At 36.6% G+C, this 20,320-nt stretch overlaps 2 protein-coding genes across 2 annotated transcripts; both read right to left on the reverse strand.

Annotated features, from left to right (window-relative positions):
• Window positions 1-9,320: 9,320 nt before the first annotated feature.
• On the reverse strand, window positions 9,321-12,182 carry LOC129000135 (uncharacterized). Its single transcript, XM_054427063.1, has one exon. The coding sequence runs from the start codon at window positions 12,180-12,182 to the stop codon at window positions 9,321-9,323; it is 2,862 nt and encodes a 953-aa protein (XP_054283038.1).
• A 276-nt stretch (window positions 12,183-12,458) lies between these two features.
• Window positions 12,459-15,194, reverse strand: LOC129000143 (uncharacterized). Its single transcript, XM_054427074.1, has 3 exons — window positions 15,156-15,194; window positions 13,502-13,603; window positions 12,459-13,091 (listed from the first exon to the last, which is right to left on the reverse strand). Exon 3 carries the CDS (start codon window positions 13,089-13,091, stop codon window positions 12,459-12,461), a length of 633 nt encoding a protein of 210 aa, XP_054283049.1. The 5' UTR covers window positions 13,502-13,603; window positions 15,156-15,194.
• Window positions 15,195-20,320: the final 5,126 nt, after the last annotated feature.

The raw sequence follows: 20,320 nt of genomic DNA on the forward strand, positions 1-20,320 counted from the left end.
TATTGAAGTATTTTATAGCCCAAGGAGCGTAAAAACCTTCGGTTTGTGTGTGTTAGTCGCTTGGGTGACAAACAAACACTGCTTGGTACTGTTGAGTGTGCACCCAATAAATAGTCGTCGGAGTTATGGGTTTTCTTGACTCTGTCTATATGACCCTTTGATATTCTTGGTCTTGATAAACAGTTTGAAAAATATAAGTAACCCATCTCCTACTAACTGTTCAACTAGGGACCTTCCTCAAGTGTAAACACACTGTAATACGTTCTCCTCTAAAATTCACCAACCTATCGTCCTGGCCTACAATCCGTAGTGTTATGTTACTTATTGCCCTCGTGGTGATTGGAAGGTAAATGATTGTACTGGGTATTTCAACAAGCTTATATCCTGGTGGTACTGCTGGGAAAAACTGATGGATTGTATGACTTTGCTTATTATTAACGAAAGACCCGCCCGCTATGCTGCATTCAACTCTAATCGTGTTTGTCTTAAAAATATCCACAACATTCTTCGAGTAGTGCTCATTTCCAGGTCCTATGACCTCAGAATCGAAACCCAGGAGGCTGCCAATAGAGTTGGGTTGAGAGAAATCCACCTGAGCGTTACATTTCAGAGTAGTTTGCAATGTATTGTTGTTTGTTCCCAAGCGAAAAAAGTACTTCTTTTCCTGTGTAGCCAACATCTTTAGCTTATCCTGTATGAAACGTTCAATATCCATTACTTCATATGTACCAGTAGGTATTTTAATAATCTTTCCATTATCAAAATGAAACTGGTTGTTTGTTTCGTCGACATTTGGTATGGAGTTATAAGACTCGAAGCTAAGCAAACCAACTTCATAATCATAACCACCTTCAAGTTCGATGGGAGGAAAGTAGTCTACTGAAAGAGTAGAAGTTCTACCTGAAAGCATGAACGTCTGAGACATGACTAAAGGGTGGAAATGATAACAACAAATATATATATGTGTACACTGTAATATCATTCAAATTGAAGTTAAAAAATACAAACACAGATGCCCACAGATCTCAGAGTAAGTGTTGACATCCTGATAACCGGTTCGGTTGTAAGATACGTATTTCCCATTTAAATACTTCTGAAGTTCCAGTGGAGGTATCAAATCCCCGTAGCTGTCAAAGTACCTCACGTAGTCTCCACTCTTCTTGTAGCATACCCAATGAGTACCACTACCATTGGTATTGTCCAAGTTGACTATTGCAGACTCGTTCCTCCATGGACTTTTAGGAAGGTTGTCACGCATAAACACTCCTCTAAAATGGGGGATTTTAAGCTTCCTGGCCCAACGTGTTAACTCAAAATCATACATTGCCCTTCTGGGCAAAATATCTATAAGTTTTTTGGCTGCTTCTGATAAGGTGCCATGTAAATACCAAGTCCTTTCTTATATGGTCTAAAGTACAGGCCCTTGCCATGTCGCAAAGCTACTGCCTCCATAGTTTCGTTATGTCTTTGCATCTCGCTCAGCCGTTTCTTGGCATCTCTAGCTTCAAGCACTGCTTTGGCCACACCAGCAGCCCCACCTGTCAGACTTCCCAATGCACTAAGCCCTGCAAAGATTGGCAGCAATGGTAGCACACCTCCTGACTTGGGAAGTGATAGAATCCGTGATCTACGTCGTAAATGACTGAACGCACTACGCCTCCCTCTCTTCATAGATCTGATGGCGTTCAACGCTGATGATGCTGCCTTTGTTATGTATTTTCTACTCCCTCTGTTTAATATTCCACCTCTGCCAACAAGATGCATTCCTGATCCCCGCACAGCCGTCCTTGCTTGTCGTAATACATCGGAAAAAGTAAAAGGTTTAAGTCTTCTGCTGCACTTTCTAGTGGTGCCTTTTCTTTTTCGTTTTAGCGCACTTCCACCTCTTGCTGTGCCCCCTTTGGCTAACGATCCCCTACCTAACCTCCCTCGATTTCTTCGCCTAGTCTGCCGTCTCCTCCTCCTCCTGCCTTCGGTTGTTCCGGCACCAAGCTTCAATTTCGCGTTCATTGCGCTTGCAACAGCCCAGGAAGCGAGCCTCTCACCAATAGGAACACCTTTTGTTTTGAACCTTGCCCACGCCTCGTTTGCTAATACTCTGTCAGCAGTGTGTCGAGATGAAAGATCTTTGCTCTTACTGTAGGCAATATCGTGTTGTTTACAAGCTTGATCCAATAGGTTGATTCCTTGATCCTTCTTTTCCAACCTTTCCTTCAATCTTGTACCAGGTCCACAAAATTGGTATCCTCCAGGCAGGTGAAGTTCTAGCGGAAGAGAGTTTATAGCACGATTAAGCAGACCACATCCTCTAGTGATCCTACGCATACTGAGCAGGTCTTACAAATATGAACACCTTATATACGATTCTTCATTTCACTTTTGTCCCCCAGTGTGTGAAGATGAAATTTAAAAAGCACCGTGACACTTTTATTGTGGACAATGCTGTGGAAAAACTCATTCAATCCACTTCGGATGGAATTAAATCCAAAGAAGTGAAAAAACATAGTGAACTCCTTCCTCAATCCATTCGAGGCATAATTTGTGGTCCATCTAACTGTGGAAAAACAAATTTAATGTTTAGCCTTTTGACTGAACCAAAGGGATTAAAGTATGCTAATGTATATGTGTTTAGTAAATCATTGCTGCAACCTAAATACAAGATGCTTGAACAAATAATGCAAAACCTGTCATGTATTGGTTATTTTTCATTTACCAACAGTGAAGATGTTCCTAATCCTGATGAAGCTAAAAAGGACTCAATAATGATATTTGATGATGTGGCCTGTGATAAACAAGACAATATGAAAGCATACTTCAGCATGGGAAGACATAGAGATGTAGATACGTTCTACTTGATCCAGACGTACACGCGGCTCCCTAAACATCTCCTTAGAGATAACGCCAATTTAATAATTCTTTTCAAGCAGGATGACTTAAATCTAAGACATGTATACAATGATCATGTTAATAGCGATATGACTTTTGATCAATTTAAGTGTTTGTGTCACACCTGTTGGAACAAACACAAGTATGGATTTGTAACCATAGATAAAGATTCTGAAATCAACAAAGGTCGTTACCGTTTAGGTCTTGATACCTATATAGTCGATATATAAAGGGCTCCTTTCAGCATCAATACACTAAACGTTAATCAGAGTGACAGTGAGAGGATGGAGAAGTATGGCAGTGCTCCGATGGCTCTTAGAGCTCCCAAGAAAAGAAAGCTAAGAGCAAAACGAGTAATCCGACGTATAGTGAAGAAATATCCAATACCAAACTTGAAGGAGCGGAAGCAAGACAGTGCTAACAAGCACGAACATATAGTAAAAAATGAACTACTTAGACTAACAAATGCTGTGCGTAAAAAGTTTCAACAATTGAAGCATAATGCTGATTATGTTGAGAGGTTGTTAGAAGTGCAAGCTAAACCCATAGTCAAACCCCTGCAAGAGACAGTAGAGAGACGTTTGAAGGAACAGCAGTACTATTATAAACCTGTTAAAAAAGAAGAACTAGACTTTGTGGTTAAAAAAGATGATCAGAGTACAACTATGGATAGAACTTTTGTACAAGACGAAGAAAAGGAGGATGACTTCAATAAGTCCTTAGATGTGTCTACTCAAACCATTAAACCCAATCAGCTGGATATGTATTTAAAAAAGCTTTCTAATCCTCTAACGAAAGATAAAATGGACACGACTTATGGTGTTCGACTTGATGGAAGGGGTAACATGACAATTGGTGATTCTAGAATAAAAATTACAAATTCAAAGATACAGGTAAGGAATCACAGCTTTGAAACAACTCCAGGACTCCTTGAATTACTATTCATGCAGGTTCCCGATAAGGATATAGTAGAAAGGCAGGATTTGAAAGTGTATAAAAAGATCCTTCAAGACACCAATGCACACCTACAGATGTATTCTGCTGAAAAACCGGTAAATGCAAATAGGGGCAAAAAGTACTTAAGCGTAATATCGGTACTTTTTCCACCAAAGCAAGGCATGACCACACCGGAACACGCTAGTGGAAGTGGTATAACTGTTGACAACGTGGACAGGTACACATCTGATGTGAATTTACTGGTGAAGCGACTTAAAACCTTGGTTTTGTCACAAGAAGCCGGTCACAACGCTCATAGCGAAGAAATAGACTATATTATAGAGTTGCTTCAACTAAACGGAATTATCGCTTAAGTGTTCATAGGTAATAAAGGCATTATGAATAAAAGAAAGAAGACAATGTCAAGTCAAGCAGATGCTGCCAAGAGAGGTATTGTTAATGAGTTACACAAACCAGCTAGGAAAAACTTTGTCAGAAGAAAGGTTTTTGTTCGAGGTATTGACGATTTGTGGCAAGTCGACTTGATAGAAATGATACCTTACTCAAAAGCGAATAAAGGGAAAAAGTATATCCTAATGATAATTGATGTTCTTTCAAAGTATGCATGGGCGGTTCCTTTAGACAACAAAAAAGGGAAGACAGTGGCCTCAGCTATGGAAAATGTTTTGAAAAATAGCGGAAGAATACCACAAAACATTCAAAGTGATCTTGGTACAGATTTTTATAATAAAGAATTTAAATCCTTAATGCAACGTTTTGCGATAAATCATTTCAGTACATTCACCCATTTGAAGGCCTCTGTGGTAGAAAGGCTGAATAAAACGATTAAAAATTGGATGTATAAGGAATTTGCTGTACAGGGAGATTATAGGTGGCTAGACATGCTTCCTCGTTTAATTTCCATGTACAATTCAAGGCTACATCGGACAACAGGCATGAGACCACGAGATGTTACATCGTTTCACGAGAGGGCATTGGTGAGGAAATTAAATCAAAACAAGGTACAAGGGATTCCAAAGCTAAGAGTCAATGATAAAGTCAGGGTTTCTAAGTATAAAACTTTGTTTGAAAAAGGTTACACCCCAAACTGGAGTACTGAATTATTTAAAATCATACGAGTGCGAAAATCTGTCCCACCAGTGTACTACCTGCAAGATGAAGAAGGGGACATTATCAAAGGGGCATTTTACGAACCAGAATTACAAAAGACAAATTACCCAGATACGTATTTGGTTGAAAAGGTTATAAAGCGCAAAGGAAACAAGATTTATGTCAAATGGCTTGGGTTTCCCTCACGCTACAACTCGTGGGCTTAAATAGTATATTAACCTGTTTCTCCCATCATTCTGGATTAGATCTTGTTATTGTAAACATATATTGTACAAGCTATGATTAGAAGACACATTATAGATAAGTTTGGACATGCTTTGTATCGAGAACAGAAGTATCACTTATCTGATGACGAAGATGATGCATATGTGATAAGTGAAGATGGATCAAAGAGGTTTAGAGCTGCAGTGGAACCTGACGTATCACGACAAAAGGTGTCTAAAGGCTATTTAAATCGTTTCTATGTGAACAAAGACGATTTGAATGAGGTGGAAGGAAAGTTAAAGACCTTTGTTGTTAGCCTCAAAGAGGCCCAGCAAGCAGTTAAGGATGTAAAACAATCAATAGTCTCCATAGAGGGTTCTATCAAGACCGAGCTAAAAGACATAAAGGAGAGTCAGTTATCCTATCACGATAGACTAAACAACTTAGAAGAATCAGATGGGAAATCATCACAATTAATTGCTTCCTTGGATAACAAACTAATAAAGCTAGTTGAATCAGACGAGAAAACGTCTGCATCTTTATTATCTTTGGATGATAAGCTCAAGAAGCTGAAAGACTCGGATGAAAAAACGTCTACACATTTGTTATCTTTGGATAGAAATGTCAAAAAGCTGTTTGAATCAGATGAGAAAACGTCTGCATCTTTAGTATCTTTGGGTGATAAGCTCAATAAGCTACAAGACTCGGATGAGAAAGTTTCTACATCTTTGATGTCTTTGGATAAAAGATTCAAGAAGCTACATGATTCAGACGGGAAACAATCTAAATCGCTAGTATCCTTAGATGGAGAGGTAAAGAAGCTGCAAGAATCAGATGAGAAAACATCAAAATTATTAAGGACCATTGATGAAAGGCTAAACACGTTGGATAAATCAGATGCCGAAACTTTAAAATTTTTTGCAACTATTGATAGAAAGCTCACTGCATTACTTACGACAACAGGATTATCTATCTCTTAAAATTTCTAGCATGTATAAATAAATGGAAACCTGTCTAGACTTGTTGTCAAAGCCTTCTTTATACAACAACGTTATGTAATCGCAAAAAAGAAAGAGATCCAAGAGGTTCAATGGATTTGTCCTTGGCGCTCAGCATCCGCCTCGTAAGGTCAATGATCGTACTAAGACCTGTCCAGACCTGCAAATACACTGCATATAAAACCTAGAACTGGTTTGCTGGTTCAGTCAGTATGAACGCGTCAGTGAAGCGGTCGGCACCAGTTCCACGTAAAGATCTATCGCGAGTGAAACGCAAACGTACTAAAGCTCCCCCTATACCCCCAGTGCATAACGTAATATACTCAGATGTAAATACTATGGACATTGACCAGCTTCTTGCATCTCTAACTGGTGAGACTCTACAAGACGTATCTGATTCTGTACACACAACAGCAGGTGCAAGTGCGATCCAAGCGAATTACTATACCCGCGAGTGTTCAACAGTTTGCAGTGAAAATGGTAATGCAGTGGAAGAGGATGAGGATTACGATTCAAAGGAAGTGGAAGAGTATCGACCGGAACAGCCGTCAATCGTACAACAGAAAATACCAGCCCACTCCAATTCGGCAAAATCTGGCACACGCGCCAGGTCGAGCCAGGTTTTTCGTCAGAAAGGTCATCAAGAAAAACTTCATGCCTCGATTTTGCCATCACTGTCATCACAACTGCCACCAACGCCGCCGCCACCACCACCACCACCTCAACGTTCGCAACAACTATTATCAAATACATCAGCACCTAAGCTATCTACGTCGCCGACCACACTATCGACTTCACCTCCAGTGTCATACGTGTGTTCTTCTTCGACGTCTACTTCAACACCTGTGATGACAACATCTGTGGTGAGTCACTCTCATAGTTCACACAAAGCAGCTGTGCGTTCTAACCAGCAGTCTAACTCATGGGAACCACGTCTTTTACTCAGACAGATTTACAAAGTTGCAAGCCAGGCTCATGCGGTTGTTGGTCTTGATTCTATTAAAGACTTTTCTCCTTCTATTTGTTTAGTGAATAATGAAACCTCAATTGAATTGACATTTGAAGATCTTTTAAGTCTGCAAAGCTCTACAGTTCACCACTCTGTCAACAACTTTTACTCCAATGAAACTCCATTCAATCCATTCTATCTACATACAGTCATATTGGAACCCAGACCAAATGGATTAGTATCATTTTGTAACTATCGTCTGAGAAATAAGCCAGTTAATCACAATTTGAATTCTGTTACGCTTTCGAGAGCTTCTAGTGAATCTGATATTATTCGACAGACTCCCAGAGTGGTTCTACAAAATGATGGATGGATTTCTTTAAAACGCTTGTTCCCGTCCCTTGAAAGCTACTTTAATATCCTACTTGAAATAAACCCAACTGTGCAGTTTCTGATCTCTCGTTACACACGATATTTTACCAAACACTATAAGGTAATGGCCTTGCTTTCTTCAAACACTACAAATGACTTGACTTCAATGACTTTGGATAAACAACTCGTTCGACACATTACAAGTGATTTGCCACGTTTACTTTCTGACTTGAATGAAAGGAGGTTGCCTGCAGAGACTCAAGATTTTTGGTATGAACGGACTGCACTCAGGACATCAATGATGCCGTGGATAGACAGTGAGGTACGCCGCTTTTGTGCAGCAAACATTACCGAAGCTGTGATGGAGAACTTAAAATACTTGTCAAAATGGTAAAGAGAAAATTGCTGTATTCAATGTATCTTATGGTAATATATTTGTATTACAAACTGTGATTTTCTTTATTTGTTTACCCTTTCCTTCAGCAAAGCTAGCAACAACACAGTAGAGGATTGACTTTACTTTTCTTAGCATCCATAGCAATAATACTTTTTAAAGTAATTTTTCAGAGGGTGTTTGGAAAACTTTTAAATAATGGGTTTAGCAACAAACAAAGAAGTCAAGTTTAACATAAGTTTATTTGAAAGATAAATGCTATATAGATAACACCAACATAACAGGTAACCATAAACATTTTAGATGTGTTTATTATATACAACTCTAGCGTTACATAAATGTGTTAAGATTAGTAAACATATAATAGCAAAACAAATACAGATAGAAAAAGGTTGTTAGTACATTACAAAATATTCATAAAATGTGCACAATAATATACATATGTTAAATATCATAATGCTAAGCATTATCTTACTTTGTTATATCATGTTATTAAGTTATATTTTAGCTATATACTACTAGAATTCAGTTCTCAAGTAGATAAACAACTCTTATAGAGTATAGACAACAAAAAGGCATGAGTTCATCAAATTATTTTACAATAGCTAGGGTTTACAATAAAACATAATATAATATAAACAGAAACGCAAAACAAACAAAGTAAACGTGAAATTGTATGGTTAAAAAACAAAACTTGACCAACAGCCACATTGTTCAAATATGCTGGACTAGCGTATGTCACTCTCTATATGGATCATAAAGTTCTGTACGGTTAAACATTGTCACTGGAGATGCGGGGCTGTCTTCATCACTATCATGTAACATGTTGTTATTGTCTCTACAGTCAAAGTAGTTTAGAAATGTAAACAATGGTCGAAATACACAGTAGTCACACCAGTTATTTTCTTGTTTAACCACTGCATCAATTAGCCTGTTAGAGTTAACTTCAAAATGCTGTACAACATGTACAAATGCCAACCCCTTTTCGTGCCAATAACTTTGATAGTCAATATCATTATCGTCTTTTAGTGTAAAAAGGTTAAAAAAGCAGCCTCGACAATACTTCATAGGACGTTCTGTTTGTATTGTTTCATAGTAGTCCACATTTATATGACAATTATTACCATAGTAATTTCGACTCCAAAACTCTGGTTCCTCCAGAGGATGGTTCATGAGCATGACAAACTGATAACTATCAATTTGCATAAAGTCAATATCTCTAAACTCATAACTTTTTATTAAATCTCTGTTGACTGTTGTAGTTTTTATCCAAGTCCGTTTAATAGAGCTTCTCAACTCCGTGTGCATGAGGGAAGGGAGTATCGAAAACATTTCGATATCCTCGATTCTTTCATATTCTTTTTCATATGGAATAGTACGGGCAACGGCATCCATGCTCAATGAATACAACATTCTGACTACTCCTAAAGAGTGCTGATCAACCATCGAGCTAAGACTGACTAGAATCATATTCTGACGATCCTCCATCGTCATTTTGACGAGCTCGATAATGCCCATACGCCAAAGTTCTAATTTTGTCCTGCAACACTATGCGTTTGTTATCATTGGCTGACAGAGATAGTTTATCAACTGTTCTAGAGGTGAGTTGAAATGTCTTGCTTCTTATCTGGTTAAATGTCGCTCTGTACTGTTTATCTTCAAACAGTGCCTTCTTGTAGTGATCAAATGAAATTTTGTTTTCGACATAGCGTTTGCTTATTCCCTTACACTTTTTCTTTGCCGTTGTCTGTTGGCTGGAGTTGAACCTGTAGCAGTACATTTTACAACGCAATCCTACGTACTCAAATAGCTGTCTTCCTTTGCATTCATCCTTAAATGTGCCTATTTGAGGAATCGCTCCTTCCAGCCACAGCTCATGCTCCTTGGGATAGCATGACCTATCCAGTACATCTCCCAATCTTTCCTTCAATTCATTATTTAGGTTTAACTTGGTAATTATGGTATATAATAGAGAATCAGTATCAGAATAGTTAACATACACTTCAAAGTCTGGCGGAGCTAGTTTTTTCTTCATAACCATATAATGAAACCAGTTCATATGAACTTTTGCTTTGTCGAGAACTACTGAACCAACATAGACTGGCTTGTTTAATACTACCTTTTGTCTTCTTAAATGTACCGCGATCACACCATCAGCGATAATGCTTCTATCAACAAATCTTGCTTGACGTGACAGCTTCTGGAACGCTTCATCAGAAGTTACTATTCTAATATCTACACGATTGCGCACGTTTTCTAACGTCTTTCCAAACACACTATTATTCATAAACTTGTAGAAATTTTTGGAAAACTCATTCGTAGATTCAGCTCTTAACGTGGTGTTTTTGTCGATGAACTTTTCCATCCACGGCGACTGGGAGAATCGCAACGCTCTGTGAACTTTTGTAATTTTCAAGCCTAGTTTGACTGCCTGCTGGAACACTGTATAGTGAGCGATATAGTGTTTTTTATCTTCAAGCGTAGCAAGTAGTTTTCCCTGATTATCCACATCTTTTTGTTCTGGTAGAATGGGGAAGTCGTTCATTAGATCGTGCAAGTGCTCTGGCACTGTGACATCACATTCTAGTAAAAGTCCATACGGCGAATCTTCAGGTAAGTTTGACCAATTAAGATCATCAACATCATTTACAAACTCAAAATTTCCAGTTGGAAGGTGTTTTTTCATTTGGCTTCCATACAAGTTTATGCAGTCCAAATACAACATGTATTTGGTTTCTTTGTTTGGATCATAGTCTTCGCTGTTCTCTAAAAGTGGGTTGTTGGCTTTTTCATAGCGGTGGCAGCATTGTACCAAACCGCCTCTAATCGCACTTTCAAACATTAAGAAATGGTCATAGTTCGTCAACAATTCCAAAGTTACACCAGTCATACGTAGCATACTCTGCCATGCTAGACCTGGCGCTGTAAATGAATGACAACAGTCAATGTTATAGGTGGCTACACAGTTTTTGCGAAAGCATTGAATTATGTCCATTAAAAGACAAACATCCAATAACAGATAAAAATCATGGTATTGTCCAAAATTTTTCATTTTCATTGTATTCCAAGTGTGTTGGGCATGTTGATATTCTGCATCCGTAACTTCCGAGTCATTGAGGGCATTGTAAAAGCTTTCACGTGGTGGCAGTGCTTCCTCACTGAATACAGCAAAGTCTTTTACATAATCATAGGGATAAATCCCTTTTCTTTGAATCAACTCCACATGCTGTTCTGGCACAAGTTTGGACGACTCTACGAGTTCCGTCGGTGTGAGATACGAAGCGAGATTCGCAAGGCTGTCCGCCATTAGGCGAAATGAATCCAAAAACCTAAGCCACATCCTCCCAATCTTTATCGATATACTGATGAATCTTTCTGAATTACTAGGGATCACTTTTATTTCGCTGTTGGGTAATACTGCCAAGTTCTTAATAATGAATGCTTCGTCGTATGAAGAAAGGTTGTGAAAGTATATTGGTATGAAGTTTGGAAGTTGACAGCGGGTGTTACACAACGAGCACAGGGTATAACGAAACTGACCTGTTATATGGTCGTGGTCCCGGCATTTCCTTGACTGAACCAATGTCTCATCAAATGCTATTTCACACAGCTCGCAGTTTGTCGCTTCATCATGCTGTTTCTGTTGTTCATCATTTAATGCAATCATGCTCACATTTTTAGTGTACAGCTTTTCCACTTTTACAGCTAGCTCCTGCATTTGTAAAAGGAATTCTTTTGCAGCCGATTCCGATCTGTGTATGTAGGGTGAGGTGTTTATCTCAGCTTCCTCTAACAGCTCTTTGGGAAGGTTACTTGCTATGATATAAGCAAACGAGTTCGCCTCGTGCCGTTGATAGGCATTGTCTGTCGAGGGAACTGGATATAGTGTTGATTCGAAGTCAGCTGTGACTACAATTGGTACTTCAATTTGCATCTCGTAGCTAACAAATCTAAGTTTGCTTTTATGCTGCTCCGGCAAAATCACTTCACTTGGTTTTGATTTTCCACAGAGCATTAAATGTTCACTCAACCAGTGCTGAGGTGTCGGAACACAGCGCCTGTTTTCTTTAAAGGTGCTACACCTTTTACAGATTGTAATTTTGTTGCTGCCTTTTGTAATTTGTGGCTGCATAAGCTTTGTGAAATTCAATATTAACGTAAAATGAGCCTCTCCTTCATCATTTCTAACGAGAAGGAGATCAAAATGGTCTTGCTGCTCATCAACTATCCTGAGTGGTGTAATATGGGCATTTTCGTCCAGTTCGAAGATGTTTACGCTAGTGTTGATGTTTTGTTTTTCAAATTTTTTCATTTGTGAAATGGGCGTTGGAAATGAAATACCATCAAAGTTGTAATGTGTTTCACACTCCCTAAAGCTATGCTCAGTAAGCACTGAGTCATAACGTATATTAGGTAGACTTTTGGCTAATATACAATACATGAAACAACAATCATTGCTGTTTTTTACATTTAAAATGCATTTCCTTTTAGCAATTTTTGGGGGCAGTGGCAGATAGCCACTTCCAGCAGGCAATGCATATGAAAATTTGCTTAGTCTAAGTGTGAGGCTCTTTACCTCATGCAAAGTCTATCCACTGCCTTTCGCCTGCGCTTCAGACTCCTCACGAAGCAGTTTGCTGGCGTCCTTCTTCAGCAGCTCTTGTAGCTCATCACAGGCGCTGTGTATAAGCCTCGACGTGGTCTTGAAGTTCATAAGTTCGCAATGTCCTTCAGGATGGCAGTAGACGGCCTCCAGTACGACGTTGTACTTGAGGGATTTGGTGACACGCAGCTCATCTTGTAGTATATCGAGCACCACTTCGTTAGCAGCTTCAATAAATGGCGGTAGGTCCTTGTAGAGGTTTTCATTATTTTCTATAACATAGTCTTTGGCTGATTGAAGACCTTTTTTTAAATACCACGTCAGCCTTGTTGTTGAACTTGTATGTGATGATGGACTTGACAATACACTAGTCACAGGACGCTTAGTCACCTTTGGAGGTGGTAGTTTTCTTTTCAAGCCACTGCCACTGGGTACTGCTTTAATTTGCTGTGGAGGTGTCTGAATTGCTGCCTCGTGTGTCTCTCGTCTGTTGTCATTGTTGCTCGCTACTGCTGATGTGAAGTAGTCGTTCAACGCCAAACACATTTGCTGGTGACGGCTCCTTGCGGATGCACTAAGGAAGTAGGCTTCTCGACAGATGGCACATTGTAGATACATCTAAAACATTAATTTCAAACATTAAGTACATTGCTCATGGTCTGCTATAGTTCTATTATATTTGGTTTGAGATTGTTTACGTTAAGTTAAAAAAAAAAACATTAATTTTTAGCACTTACCTATTTTAATATTTTAATTTAAGTTTTATTGCCTGTGTTATCATGTTCAGCATGTGATTTTACAATTCAGATTCTTTAAGCTCATATTACACGCATTTTGTCTTCAGTTGTGTGGATTTCTTGCAACGATGAATGTTGCTTATATAGCTGCATGGTTTAGTGAAGTTTTTGCTAGGACAATATGAGGTATTAAGGGGCTCTTTACATTCAACTATATTAAGTTGTAAGCTCTCAAATAATTACTAAACGTAGTACCAAGAAGATATAAAACTGATAGGGCTTTCTACTTACATTGTTGTAGAAGTTTTCACAGCTAGACTGCTCATTGAAGGTTTAACATCTAAGCGGAACTTTGCAAGACGGCACGTGGGGAATGACTGCTCACTTCTAGCGCTGTGAATGTAAAAATAAAGTGTCAGTTGTCATAATAGTTTCGTCAATACCAAAAATAAAGCATACTCCTTCCTAAGTAGATTTTTCATCATTATATAACAACTGAAGCTAGTTTTTTGTTAGTTCTATCCACTGCATAGATCGTCAAATCAAAATCAAAATATCTTTATTCACCATCTATACTTGATTAGTGTCAATATGTTATATTTAAAACGTTTGTGATATAAGCTTAAAATATAATCACACAAAATTTATATTAACAATATCGAAATACCGAACAAAACTTAAGTTACAAAGTTTAGTTTTAAGCATTCATGTTTTTCTTTACGATTTTTTTTCTTGCCAATTTAATAATTTTAAACTTTGTTAATGCGAATAAAGTGATTTTTTCATAGCCAATAATGCATTCACTAGTTATCTAGCCTAACAATAATGCGGAAATCATAGAATTACACATGGTAGAGAGATGGTTGTGTCTGCACTAGCAAACAGAGACAGCACTCAAGAGTTAGACACAAAGAACGAGCTTTAAAGTTGCTTAATCTATGCATATACTAAGCTACAGCTCTAAAGACAAAATCTACACTCATTTCTAAGCATGATTTATTTATTTATTTTTCTTATTTTGCTAGCTTAACTTATGACAAAAAAAAATGCGTATATGCAAGTTTTTCTAAAATAATCCTACATACTTGCTAAGTTCATAATACCTAATGATTTTTCTTTCTGGTAGATATTAATTCGTTTTTTTTTAGTACGTTTTCTTTCAAAACATTGTAGTATAGAAGTGTTCTTAATTTTTTCTATAGGGTATATAGGTTAAAAATCATTTATTAAGTAATAAAGACTAAATAGTGAACATATATATTTTAATAGATATATAGTTAAAAGAAATATTTATTGACTTTTATTTATGTACCTACATCCCTAGTCACTAGGGTACTTTATATTTAATAGCTAGTTATTTGAACAAGGAAGAACCCTTAACCCTTGGCTAGCGTCATGATTTGTCCAGTAAGAACAATATTAAATGCAAACACACACTAGCGGATTATTTATTTCTTTTTACACAAACTAGTTCTTGGTGACATTTGAAATAGAATGTTTGTATTGATTTGAGAGAAGAATATTTCAAATTGTATATAGTATTGATTAAGTGTATATTCAACATATAATCATGCGATAGCCAGAGATTGTATAATTAATCTATATTAATCGTATTATTAGAAGTTTATTTAGTCATATTTATTTATTGAATATATAATTGGTTTTTAAAGATCAACGTATTTCTAATCAAACAGATTTTTAGACATCTTTTAATATTCTAGCTACATACTTCACTTCAGATTTCTAATTTAACGAGCATTACCACGTTTTACAACACTCAGATTTGACATTAAATAATTGTAAATAATTTTGTAAGTTTTGAGTCTAGCTATTTAACGTTGCTCTTATGGTAAGGAGAGCAAGGAGTTATAGGAAAAGCTTAAATCTAATGGTCTTTTTAAAATCCTAGCAACTATATTGCAAACTACGCTATGTTTGTACTTACAACTATGGAGAAGATGTTCTGGCATCACACAAGCGTAGACGACTTCGACTGATGCACGTACTGGCCCAGACGCACAAACTGGCCGAGGTGCACGAGTTACTCACAATGCAAGCTGGAGTCGAATACAACTTTGCAGTGCCAATGGGCTGCTTTTATACAGTTTGTGTAAGGTCAGTGATTGTGGGGAGCCAGGATTGCTTATAAGCGGCATAAGCGTACATGGCTGCACAGTTCTCTGCACGCAACCGAACAGGTATGTCTCGTGTGCTTATGCATTAACTGTGAGAATAATCTTACTTATATGATCTTTTAGTTTGTATATGCTTATTTAGCTTACACTTTTCTACTACTACTATAGCTCCATAATTGTATTTTCTAAGAGTGCTAGTTGTATATTCTTATTTGTTGCTGTGCTGATATTTGTTTTGCGTTAATGCATAATGATGCATTACTCTCATACCCTCCACTTACTCAAGGTTTCCCCCCTTTGTCTGTCCCAATATGTGTTTTTCTCTACACTGCTGCGTTTGCTATACTGTCTTGGTACTGCCTACATGTTATACTGACTAATATTTCTACTACTTGTTATATGAAACGGTATTCCTGACACATGATACAAGATAACATTGATTACAATATATCCATATGTTGTAGTGTAACAGTTTTGCTACACATTTAGCTATTTAGAGCTATTTGTAATATGTATATAGTTGCGCTACGATAGACTGCTATGTGTATGGTATTACGCTCTACTAATCGATATATGCAGCGATATACTTGTTACAATCTGCAAACCTTACTTGTTGTATTTGTATATTCTAAGTGCAACGGTTTTTCTATACATTTAGCTGTTATTACTAAGCTGTTAAACGTTTTATATGTATCTAGTTGCCCTCCGTTGCGCTAATATTTCTATGATATTACACCTTGCGTTATATGCTGTGACATTCTTGTTTCACGCAACAATCTTCAATTGTACTATTTATGCTGTAGTGCTCCAGTTGTTTATGTATTGTCTATTAATGCTAAGCTAGTTAACTCGATAAATTTTCATTATATCAGTACTCGGCCTATAATATGGCATACTATTAGTACGACTTTTAAAACAGGATATTTTTTTTTTTATAGATCATAATCATGGCCCTAGCAGCAAAACTCAACACCCTGGAGAAAGGACCATACCTCCCTAGGATCGACGTTTCGGCGCTTACTAACAAAGAGGGCTACTCCATTGTGGCAGGGAGGGCAGTAAACACCAAATACAGAGCGTCCATCGTCCTAGACATCCATGTGCCAGAAAAGAGTGCCGACTTCTGTATATTCTTACCAAAGCGGTTCAGCGAGGCGTTGAGTTCAGATGAACTGAAGGAAATCGCTGAGAGCAAGGCATATCGGGTTCAATACTTGGGGATGAGCGGGAACTCTCCGAATATAAAAATTTGGAAACAATAAATGTTTGATATTTGCTCACTGAATACGTATTTAGTTTATTCAGTCCTTTTTTAGTCTTAAGTACTGTATGTAGATGTAGACATGTGTATTTTACGCAAGCGTTACTTAACTTAGTGTCAGCTCTCTAGGTCAGACAGGTTGCGCTGAGTTGCATTCATGACCTAGTGCGCCGAATTGAAAGTGAATTCACTTTCTACTGCAATCACTTGTACAGCCAGCCATGACATTCACCTCGCACTTATACTCGCAACAGCGGGCTGGTAATTACAGCTCTGCTGTAACCTCTACTTGTCTGCTAACCAATACTTACATACTTCTTATATATACAGTGCTTAGTGCCTACAGTCTACACAAACTAACATACAGTTTTAACCTGCACAAGTCGTCGTCGCTCGCTCGAGGACAAATCGTCCCCTGCCCACACTCGCATTCCCAACATCGCTGTCACTTTTATTCGCCGGAGAAAAAATCAGGCAACCCTATCTACTGTTATCTATCAGAACTTTTATTACTTGTTTGTATTAAATTACTATTGATTTTTTTTCTGCCTATACTCCTGTTAAGGAAAAAACAAGAAATAACAGTAAAACGAACCCTCTATTCTATTCAATACAACTATTCAATACAATTCTATTCCATTCTATTCAACGATGTAATTTTTATGTATACTCGTAAACAGTAATCTGTTTCACTACTCTATCCTAGCAAAATCTGTATCATATAAATTAGAACAGAATTAATTTACGTCAATTGAAAGCCTCTGGGGAGATTTACCAACAAAAAAGTGTAGAACGAAGTGAGGGGGTTCTTTGTTTATAACCAAAACATGTTTGTACTAAGATACTATACATCGTGTACAGACAAATTTTCCTAGTCATTAGAAACACTATTTGTGTGGATATCACATTACTATTCGTAATATATAAAGAGTCACATATGGCCCAAGACATGTTCTGGGAGTGGGGTAATTGTGTCTGGGCGATATACATCTCGAACTTATTTGTCCTTTGGGAAAAAAGTGTTTTATTGTTTTTAGTCTATTTCCTGTTGTTATAGCATTTTAAAATTAATCGTTTGTAAACTTCAAACCTCACACTTTATTGTCAAATTATATTTTGGGCAAGTCAAGAAGATATAATTATGACTTACTACTATATAACAGTTGATCAAGGATTGCTCACTTTTTTACGATTTGATCATCAAAGAGATTACATTAACAACAGTGGACATATTTTTATTTTACGAAGAATATTTAATGAGATATTGTTAGTTTTTAAAATTGTTTTTGTGTATTTAAATTTTTTTACCATGATCGTGTTGAACATATCACTTATAAACTCATAAAATAAAATTTAATATTTGTAGTTGTTTAATTTGATAAAAAGTAAAAAGTATTTTTTAACATTCAAGTTGTTTCTCTTTATTCTATAACTGTTTACAATCAATATCTTTGCTTAATTATTATTGATAACATATGTTAAACAAATTATTTTAAACAAAGACTTTTAAGTAAGTAATATACAAACATCTCCCTTTTTTAGCCGTCTTGACTGTCCTTCTTTTTTAACATAGATTTAATTTTTCTTATATGGTGTGTGTTTCTTCTTAAAACAATATTACTTTCTAATTTTACCAAATAAGAACGAGGTTCCGGCAATTTTTTAAAAATCACACCAGGATTCCAAAATTTGGTTTTAATATCCTGTACTAAAACCTCTTCTTCAACTTGGAATTCATCTTCTTTTTTCAAGGCTGATCTGTTAGGCCTATACATTTGTTCTTGATACCTTTTGCTTTCATTTATGCTTTCATGTACCTCAAAAGAAACTGTTTTAGGCTGTAAATAACTGTTTGGTATAGGTAGTTTTGATCTTATGTGTCTGCTGTTTAAAAGCTGAGAAGGTGAATAGTCCAGGTTTGCAACAGGTGAGTTTCTATAATTTAATAAGAAGAGTTCAAAATCCTGTTTACTTTCAGCACTCTTCTGTAACATTTTCTTTACAATTCCTACAGCCTTTTCTGCTAGTCCATTACTTTTTGGATAGTGAGGGCTTGATGTGATTATTGTAAAATTCCAATTTATAGAAAACTGTTTCATTTCATAGCTATTAAATGGTTGATTATCAGGCACTAAATACATAGGGATCCCATTTCGACTAAATAGCTCTTTGAATTTACCAATTATTGTATTACTGTTTTTACTGTTCAACTTAAATACATCAATCCAACGTGAATAAAAGTCAACAGTTACAAGATAGTATTTACCTGCATATTCAGCAATATCAGCTCCAATCTTGATGAAGGGTATTTGAGGAACACTGTGAACTTTTAAAGGTTCATTCAATTTTGAACGTTGGTGTTTCATACATATAGAACATTGAGATACTGTATTTCTTATGTCTGATGACATTCCTGGCCAGTAAAAAAATAAATTGGCAGTTTTCAATATTTTAGTTGTTTCCAGTAGTCTCATGCAGGTGTGACAGCATAAATTTCCTCAGTTTACTTGGTATTATAAGTTTGTCATTCAAATAGAGTAATCCATCTTGATGAGTTACATCATTTCTCATATTGAAATAAGTCTTTAGATCACCATCATTAACAGATTTTGGCCATTGGGTTTTACAAAATTGTACAACTTTGTTTAAAACATCATCATTTCTTGTTTCCTCTTTAAATTCCTCAAGTCTTCTATCACTAAACTTCACTTCAGAAGATTCAATACAATGCACAATACCATCTAAGGGTTCATGCCATTCAACCTCATCTTTAATACCATTCCGAGATAAAAAAATCTGCAATATGCATGTTTTTTCCTGGCAAATATTTTAGTTTAAAACTGTATATCATCAATTTAAGTCTGAGTCTTCTTATTCTGTTATTGAAAATTTTAAACAATGGCTTATTAAAAATTGACAACAGAGGTAAATGGTCAGTAAAAATTGTTACATTTTCATTTCCATATATATAGTTGTGGTATTTCTTGCACGAAAAACAAATAGCTAATAATTCTTTTTCAATTTGAGCATAATTAACTTCTGCTGTGGTCAGACTTCTAGAAAAGTAACTAACAGGCCTGCCATTTTGCATGCAACAACACCCTACAGAATCCTGTGAAGCATCACATTGTATTTCAATAGGAAGAGATGGATCAAAATTCCCTAAGACCTGATTACTACAGAGTGATTGTTTGATTTTTTCAAGAGCATTAGAATGATGTACATACCATTGCCAGGGAACATTCTTTTTTAGTAAATCTCTAAGAGGTGATGCTATTGAAGCCAAATTAGGGACGAAATTTCTGATGTAATTTACCATACCTAAAAATCTTTGTAATTCTACCTTAGATGTAGGCGTTTTAAAATTCTTTATTGCTTCTATTTTTGAAGGATTCGGTAGCATACCTTGTTCACTGAATATAGCACCAATATACTTTACCTTATTAACACAGTATTGCATTTTACTATAGTTAAATCTAATATTATACTGTTTTGCTCTTTCCATTACCTGCTTTATAATTTTATCATTTTCCTCTTTAGTATCAGTAGCAATGCACAAATCATCGAAATAGATTGAAAGACCTTTAATATCTTTGAAATATTTGTTTACCAATCTTTGAAATATTTCAGGTACACAAGAGAGGCCAAAAGGTGCCCTCAAAAATCTGTAAGTTCCAAAGATTGTGCTGAATGAACACATTTTACTGGATTCTT

Source organism: Macrosteles quadrilineatus, unplaced genomic scaffold (assembly GCF_028750875.1).
Source record: "Macrosteles quadrilineatus isolate MER2022 unplaced genomic scaffold, UCM_ALF_1.0 Scaffold_1__1_contigs__length_201487025, whole genome shotgun sequence".
Classification (NCBI taxonomy): Eukaryota; Metazoa; Arthropoda; class Insecta; order Hemiptera; family Cicadellidae; genus Macrosteles; species Macrosteles quadrilineatus.